The sequence below is a fragment of the Echinops telfairi genome, unplaced genomic scaffold (assembly GCF_000313985.2).
Source record: "Echinops telfairi isolate 266 unplaced genomic scaffold, ASM31398v2 ScPeMD7_60;HRSCAF=208, whole genome shotgun sequence".
Taxonomy (NCBI): domain Eukaryota; kingdom Metazoa; phylum Chordata; class Mammalia; order Afrosoricida; family Tenrecidae; genus Echinops; species Echinops telfairi.
Genome location: NW_022103958.1, coordinates 41,489,374 through 41,497,668, shown reverse-complemented (window position 1 = coordinate 41,497,668; position 8,295 = coordinate 41,489,374). Strand labels below are relative to the sequence as shown.

General features: G+C 45.0%; 1 protein-coding gene across 6 annotated transcripts; it reads right to left on the bottom strand.

Moving 5' to 3' along the window:
- Window positions 1-439: 439 nt before the first annotated feature.
- Window positions 440-5,744, bottom strand: ZBED5 (zinc finger BED-type containing 5). Of its 6 annotated transcripts, none has more exons than XM_045291012.1 (4): window positions 5,033-5,744; window positions 3,896-3,974; window positions 3,717-3,780; window positions 440-2,722 (listed from the first exon to the last, which is right to left on the bottom strand). In XM_045291012.1, the coding sequence occupies exon 4, from the start codon at window positions 2,581-2,583 to the stop codon at window positions 508-510; it is 2,076 nt and encodes a 691-aa protein (XP_045146947.1). In that variant the 5' UTR covers window positions 2,584-2,722; window positions 3,717-3,780; window positions 3,896-3,974; window positions 5,033-5,744; the 3' UTR covers window positions 440-507. The 6 variants fall into 6 exon arrangements, with proteins under 6 accessions (XP_045146947.1, XP_045146948.1, XP_045146946.1 ...); XM_045291013.1 differs by having other exon boundaries at window positions 440-2,717; XM_045291011.1 differs by having other exon boundaries at window positions 440-3,780.
- Between the last annotated feature and the right edge of the window lie 2,551 nt (window positions 5,745-8,295).

Sequence of the window (8,295 nt, the reverse complement as noted above, 5' to 3'; positions counted from 1 at the left end):
CCCCCCACCAGGGGTATGAACAACAGAAACGTGGGTAAAGGGAGATAGTGGACAGTGTAAGATATGAAAATAATAATAATTTACCAAGGGGGTCACAAGAGTGGAAGGGTCAGGGTGGGAAAAAAAGAGATGATACCAAGAGCTCCAGTAGAAAGAAAATGCTTTGAAAATGATGATGGCAACATATGTACAGATGTGCTTGATACAACTGATGAATTGTTATGAGCTATTAAGAGCTCCCTATAAAATGATTTATAAAAAAAAGAAAAAAGTCCTGTGTGGCTGGTGGGATTCAGGTTAGACAATAGGCCAAATGAGGTAGGGATTAGCTATTGACCAGATACGCTAAGGAACTAGGGCATTACTTGTGTATCTGTGTTTCCCAGGAAAGCCATTAAAATAATTTTGCATCACATAAACAAACAGAAAATAATGGAGCTCAAGTAAATCATCTTTTTATTTTCATCTTACATTTGGTTATCAAGATACATGCAAAACCCTGCAATATTAATGAGAGCAGTGTTTCTGTGTCTTTTTATTACATATCCGCTTAATATTAGGGGTAATATTGCTGAGCCGGATCCGCATATGAGGTGCAGCATCCAGTCTTTTCCTGTATTTTGTCTTGGTTGCAGCATAATATGAAAAGCCCGTTTCACACAGGTGCATTGTGGCAAAAGGAAGAAGAACGTGAACTGCGCGCCTCGCAATGCTTGGATATTCTTGAATTAGGCTGCTCCAAAAATCATTCAGTGAAAGTTCACCGAAATTTTGTTTCACTCGAGGATCAGATGTTAAATCAATCAAGCTCTCATACTCTCTTGCTACTAGTGAGACTGGCTTGACAGCCACTGTAAATGGGTTTCTAACCCAAGCAGTATTGTCATTTGTCACAGGAAAATATTTTAACAGAGTAGAGTGCAAGCCCCTTAGGTGCTGCACGATGGCACTGCAAATATCTTTATCAACCACAGAATTAATTTCAGACAAAAAGTCACTGAGTGTAGGAAAACAATCAAAGTTCTCTTCTTCTACACATGAGGCCCAACACTCCAATTTTCTTAACAACGACGACATTTTATCAAATACTGTAAAAACGGTCACATTCTTCCCTTGCATCCACAGATTAACCTCATTTAATTTAGTAAAAATATCTGCAAGATATGCAAGTCTTAACAGCCAAGAGGGATTTGTTAAACAATCAGATAACCGAAAAGCGGAATCCAGGGAAACCAACAGTTCACGACGAAGCTCAAAAAGTCTCACAAGAACTTTACCTCGGGAAAGCCACCTCAATTCTGTATTTAGAAGAAGTGCTGTGTGCTGAGCACCCATTTCTTCACATAAAATTTTTAGTAGCCTAGATTGATGTGGTCGAGCTTTAATATAATTGATGATTTGTACTGCTTGATCTAGCACGTTTTTCAGAGGTGTAGGCATTATTTTAACCGCGAGTGCATGTCTATATAATAGGCAGTGACTACTGGTGCTTTCAGGTGCCATATATTTTATCAGGGCAAGAGCCTCGGCTATTTTACCCTCCAGTACCCTGGAAGCATCACTACAAACATCAACACATTTTTCCCATTCAATTTCATGTTTCTGCATAAAACTGTTGATGCAGTTAAATATTTCTTCACCAGTAGCATTACTCTGTAAAGATTCACATAAGAGTAGGTCCTCCTCAATAGATGTATTAAACCTGTAACGAACAAACACAAGCAGCACAGCCAGTCCAGAAACATCAGCTGACTCGTCTAGTTGCAGTGAAAACCCATCACAAATTTTCAGTCTGCAAACAAGTTCTTCTTCGATGTCAGCAGCAAGATCCTTAATGCGACGTGCAACAGTACTGTTTGACAGCTGTACTGCATCTATTTTTTTACTATATTGTTCATCAAACATCCGCATCACTACATCTTTCGCACAAGGCTTGATAAGCAATTCTCCGATAGTATGAGCTTCTCCGCTCAGTGCTATGTGATAACTTACATTGTATGATGCTTCGGTAGCACTTTCATTATCTGTATTGACAATTTTAGGTGTTGGAGGCTTACTATTTTCCAGTGAATCAAGATGTTGCTTGAAAAAGCTTATGTCTTTGTCTTTATATGCAGCATGTTTCGTTTCCAAATGTCGTCGAAGCTTACTGGGGGCTAACGAGCTATTTGATAAAATTTTTTTACATAATACACACTGAGCATGTGGGGCATCTCTATTTCCAAAGTAAGTAAACCCGAAAGACAAATAACTTTCATCATATTTTCTTCTTTTTGGTTTCTTACTAAATGTTATTTTGTTAGAAGCAGACATAAACTTGACCCTGGAAAGCTCACCTTCTGATTTTTTAGATGGCGTCAACTGTTCGTCTTCACTTTGTAATATTCCAACCGTTTGATCATTTGATTCAGACACAATTTGGTAGCAAAATGACTCTACATCTTGCTTACGACTTCCTTCTTTCAGCAACAGATCCATGGGCAATGACTTTGTGGTACAAAACATGGTTACATTAGCATACACACCGAGTATCTGGAATGTGTTGAAATGATAAGACAGGAAAAATGGAAGGCGAGCAATCATCAAAGTGATGACAGCCACACATCAGTTAATTTGCGAATGCTGCTTATTATGCATCAACGCGCAGATGGGACATCTTATGTTCATGTATCAGGTGATCTCTCATTCGACTTCCTGGTGTTCTCCGGTTGGGCCACCTTTTCTTAAAGGTAGATCATCACATAAAAATAAAAGCTATATAAATGAGTTTAGCAGTCTTATGCCTTTATCTTAAAATATACATTACAAAGAAAAAAATATTGTTAGCATCGATGTTTTTCCCAGAAGACTTAGTAACTTAGAGATTAATATTCTGTAAAACACATTTTGGGCTAACTTGTGCGTATTTCAAAAGAAGAGACCTTGAAGAGGTGAAGGTATGTACCACGGTAGTGGTTGGCAAGCTCTCTGTAAAGGGCTGTAAACACTCCTGGCTTTGTAGGCCATACAGCCTTTGTCACAACTATTCAAATAGTGTAGGTGAAGCCATGAACAATACAGAATACAATGGGCATGATTGTGTTCCTTTATTCTTTTTCTTACAAAAAGAGCATGAGCCAGAATTTGCCAACTCTGTCCTGTATAATATTTTGAAATCTCTCTTAGCTCTCTGATGCCTCCTGCCAATAGATAAACTCATTTGTGATACTATCATACACCCGAAGGGTACCTTCAGGGCTAGCAATGATTCTGAGGAGTTATATTCACACACAGTCCAAAGTTTTATAAAAAAGGGAGTTAGCTTACATGCTGTGTACTAAGAAAAATAAACTGTAGACCAAATTTGCTACTTGTTTCCCTGGACTAAAAAATTACATATTTATATTATCCAAATTACAACTCATTCAAGGTCATGTACATGTGTGTTTAATGGTTACTTTGCATCCCATTATAGCTGAAGACTAAACAGGGCAACACATCTTAACAGAGTTATTCTCCATATAATGAAAAAGAAGCATGATTAAGAGGAAACATTTTAAGAACCTTTAAAGACTACTACTATTAGCTTTATAAACTAGTGCATACAGATTCATTATCTATCCAAATATTGTTAGTTACTTTTGATCTTTATGATCTGGCTACTGGACAAGCTTTAGGTAGTCTCACGTTAGATCTTGAGTCAATATGGTTCTGTTAACAGCTAAAAGGCAAAATACCTGAGGTGAGACGCACACCGTTCTGTAATCACATTTCTCCCATTTTGGCAGCTTGAGGCAGAATCTTCAAAAGAATAAAATTAAGGGATAGGGTGGGAGGGGGGGTAACCAAAAGCCTAGAATGAGAGAAAGCATTAAGATTAGACCTTGAGCTAACAGTTAGCTAATTAACCACAAACCTCTAAGATGACCTTTCATTACAATTTGTTTTAGATTCACGGTGTGCAAATGATTCCTCACTGCAGTGCAGATTTTGAACTGAAACAGAAGATGATTAGCACAGTAAGGACACGAATATATTCATCCTGTTAAAAATCAATGTCACCATCTTGGGGCAATCAATTTCTTAGAAATAGCATTACAAATTATTTTTCAAAAACTAAAAAATTTAAGTACAGCCATGTCTTAATGTCTATAAAACTAAGTATCAAAAGTAATCTGAAATAAAACCAAAACAACATGGAAGTATTACATGAAATATACCCTTTGGTTTTAACTGTTTTTGTCTCCTTAATAACCAATCTCTCAAAGTTACTAAAGTTTAAGTGAACATTGTTTACTAAGTAACCTCATTTAATCATCAAATCCAAATGTCAAGGACTATTGTTATTAATAGATATAAATGGACAAACAGAAAGGTTAAATCACCTGCTAAATTAACACAGCTTTTATGTGAAGAACCCAGAACCCCCAAAGTTGGCAGAACGGGTGCCCAGCCATTACGTGTGTCCCTGCATCCTCTTAACTTCCCAAGTGCTAAATACATCGAGTACCAAAAGATGGGCAGTGCTGAAGGAAATGGCTAACAGTGGGTTACTGCCGGAAAGTAATAGGGTTCAACGTGGTAGCAACAGAAAGCCTGATTTCCTTGCATGAGGAACCAAAGAGGTGACTGTCTCCCCACAGGCTCGAGGTGGATCTGTTAGGTAGGCCAGCATAGGACTGGGGGATGTCCATTAATGGGTGCCCAGAGGGTCAAGCTAGGGAAACAAAGGAGTGGCACACCGCACATGTTCAGGGTTCCCGCCGGTAGGCAGGGGTGGGCGTGAACTTGAATTGGATCACCTAGCCAGGTAAATTCAATTCAGCCAATGGGGTCGACCAGGGGTCTTCCACCACGCCTCCCTGTGTAATCCTTGAAAAGGCAGAAGCCCGGAGGGGAGAGAGGACAAGAACCAAGACGGGAGGAGAACTTAGAACGGAGGGAGAACTCAGGCGCAGAGAGCTTTGGCACCGCTTCCAGATAGGCCGCATGTCCGGGAGGAGCCCCTTGGGTGCCGTGTAAACCTGAAACTTCTAACGTTCATAAAACTCACTTCGATCACGAACCAGGCTTCGGCGTGAATTCTTTCTCCCGCGCGCGGAGCCAAGGACCGAGGTATAAATCTAGCTCCAGAGAGATCTAACAGATCTAAGAGCAAGAGGGAATTTCGAGGCGCTACTTGTAGTCTCCTTGACTACCACGGGGCACGGCCAAGTCCGGAAGCTTTGCTTTCAGAACGGTGGGATTCCTCAGTCACCGTTTTCGAGGCGCTACCCTCCTAAGAGTGCCGTAGGGAGCAACGTTCCCATTCCTATCTCTGAAAGCGGGGGGCGGGCAGTCTTCATCTCCTGATGGGCGACACAATCCTTTCACCCTAACCCGCCTGAAGCGCTTCCTTCCAGCGCAGAGTACCCTTAGGGGGAGGGGCGGTAGTAGGGAGAGAAGCACGAGACAGGATGGAGGGAGAGGCCTACGGTCCTTTTTAGGTCTTTAAAAACTGTCATCCCGCTCCGCGGCCCAGGGCCGCTAAGCCCGAGCTCTTGGCCCGGGTGCGAATGGCCACGTCTGGGGACTGGCTCCCCGCGGGGGTCCGCCCTCGCCCCTGAATGCCTCCGCGGGCGGTCGCCTCCGTCGACCACCTCAGGAGAACGTCTCACCCCCGACCTTGGCTTTCCACTTCACCTCCGTCGGCGAAGGAGAGGTGGTCCTCGGTACGGCTGAGCTGCAGAGCGGCGCCGCCATTTTAGACGGCGCTCAAGGCAGCGGCCATCTCAGAGCGCACCGCCCGGCCGCCGCCGCGGCGCTGCTCACCTTCACCGAGGCCTGGCCCGGGTCAAGCGCCAGTCGTCGCGGACTGGAGGGGGGGGAGGGGGTGACGAGGGAGGTGGGTGGGAAATAAGACAGGGGAAAGAAGGATTCGGGGACAGGGGGATGCTCTCAGGTTACGGAGGCCGCCCCTGCCACCGCCACAGCGATCCGACGCCGGGCCGGCGCGGTCGCGAGTCTGGAGATAAATTTAGCACTCGGGAGTATCCGAAGCCCACAGTGGCCGAGGACGGCTCGCCAGCCGCCCAATCAGAGCCCGGGGCGCTCCCCGCCGCCCAATCAGGGCCCGAGGCGCTCCCCGCCGCCAATTGGCGCGGAGCAGTGGGGCCGGACCGAGGAAAGGACCCGGCTCGGCTGAGGCGCGCCGCGGCTGCCGCCTCCGCGCCGGCTATCCGCGTGCGGGCGACCGTACCCAGGCTTCGCCCGCAGCCTCTTGCCCCCTAACTCCCCCGGACCTACATCCATCGAAGCACTTGCCTAAAAGGCAGCCTTTTGCGGTGCCCTCTGACCGAGGGTGTGCTGGGGTCTGGAGTGGAATCCAGAAAGCGGCATTTGGATGAGCACCGGCGCTTTGCCCTGGCGGCGGCGATGGGTGTGGAGTCTCAGCGCCCCAGAGGCGCGCGCACGGCTCCGCACGACCGCTTCGAACCCCGAGGCCGCAGCCCAAGCCCAGGTGACTGCAACCGCCTTTTCTTTTCCTCCATGTCTTACCGGTCCAGGGGGGAAACTTGTCCTCTCCCTGCCCCGCCCCGCCGCCTTCACTAGACCCCAGCCCGAGCACACCCGCTCCACCCGAAGTCCACTCGTGGAGCGTCGCCGGAGCGGGCCCGGGAATGTGCCCCTGTACGGGAGCAAACAGCCTCGGCTTTCCCCCGCGGAGCAGCTGCGCGATTGCACCTGTGACCTTGGGTCAGCAGCCCACGGCTGACGCCTCCATGAGGTCGAGAGCCACTTACAGAAGCGTGTGTGTGTGGGAAAGCATCGTCCCCATAGCAAAAACCAGCCTGAAGTCGGCGGTGCTTGGCTTTGCACCCGCTCGAGTAGCGCCCTCTCTAGAGGAACGGTGGGCTGCGGGCACCCGACTGCCAGCCTTGGCTGAAATGACTCATTTTGCAGTGGCAGCATTTGGAGCGTTTAGGCTTTCGCTTTTGACACCCCACCCCTACAACCCCCTCGCTTCGTTTTTAAAACTAGAGCAAAAAACTGCAGGCTTCCTTTTTTTGGGTCCTTGGAGACCTGGAGTTGGTTTTGCCAATTGAGTACCTTAAAATATACATCCCTTTTTTTGGAGGGTGGAGTGGGGCGGGGGTGGTTATGAAAAAATATGTCCCCAAGCCCTCTGGAAAGTATAGTTTTAAACAGGAGGTCCCATTGTTGGCAGCATTTTGAGGTTCCACAGCTATGGCTAAATGAAAGTTGGATAATGTTTTCATGCTCTACTGTAAAAATTGAAGGCAGATTACTAAAGGCCTACGTTTCTTCTGATAGGTAAACAAATCCCTTCTGTGTAGAACAGTGGTTCTCAACCTGTGGGTCGCGACCCCTTTGGGGGGGTCAAAATACCCTTTCAGGGGTCGCCTGATTCATAACAGTAGCAAAATTGCAGTTATGAAAGAGCAACATACAAATGCGCTTTACACAATTAATGTGTGTATGGATTGCGATAACAGTTGTATGAGCCCCTAATAAAATGTTATAATTAAAAAAAAAAAAAGAAAGAGCAACAACAGTAATTTTATGGTTGGGAGCGTCGCCACAACATGAACTGTATGAAAGGGTTGAGGCGTTAGGAAGGTTGAGAACTAGTGTCGAAAGAAGCCTAGCCTTTTAATACAGTTTTCCAAAAGTGTGCATAGACGACTGACTCCCTAGGATTGCTGATTGAAACCAACATTTGATCTTAAAGCTATTTTCTTTTTTTCTTTCTCCATTTATTATGTTTATTAACTCACCTATATAGCCTTAGTAATACTTTTTTTGCCCCCTTTCAAACCATTTGATTAGGACCTAATCCAGACATCATACTATTTCATTGTTGAATCATGTCAATCAGGGTTGTGCAATCACTACCATAATCAGTTTCAAAACATTTTCCTCTTCTTTAGATTCTTACCTCCCCTGTCCTACCCTTCACCCATCCTGAGTTTTGTTTCCCAAAAAACATAGGAAAATACATAACAGTCAAGAAGCCTGCAGCAATGACAAAATATAAATCCCAATATGAAAAGAAACAGAATATTAAAAACCAGATTATGCATAAAGTGCATTAAAATGGAGAACAAATGACAAGGTTTTAACCATTCAAGTCAGATTTAATCACTTTATAGTCACCTTTCTTATGACCACCAGGTTATTCCCATCCCTCAATTCTGTTTAGAGGGAAATCACTGGACGCTTCTTCCCTACAAATGTATGTTGAGCTTCCACTGTCATCCATAGCCTTCTGCAAACCAGAATCTCACAATTTAAGCTCCAATACTAGGATTCCCT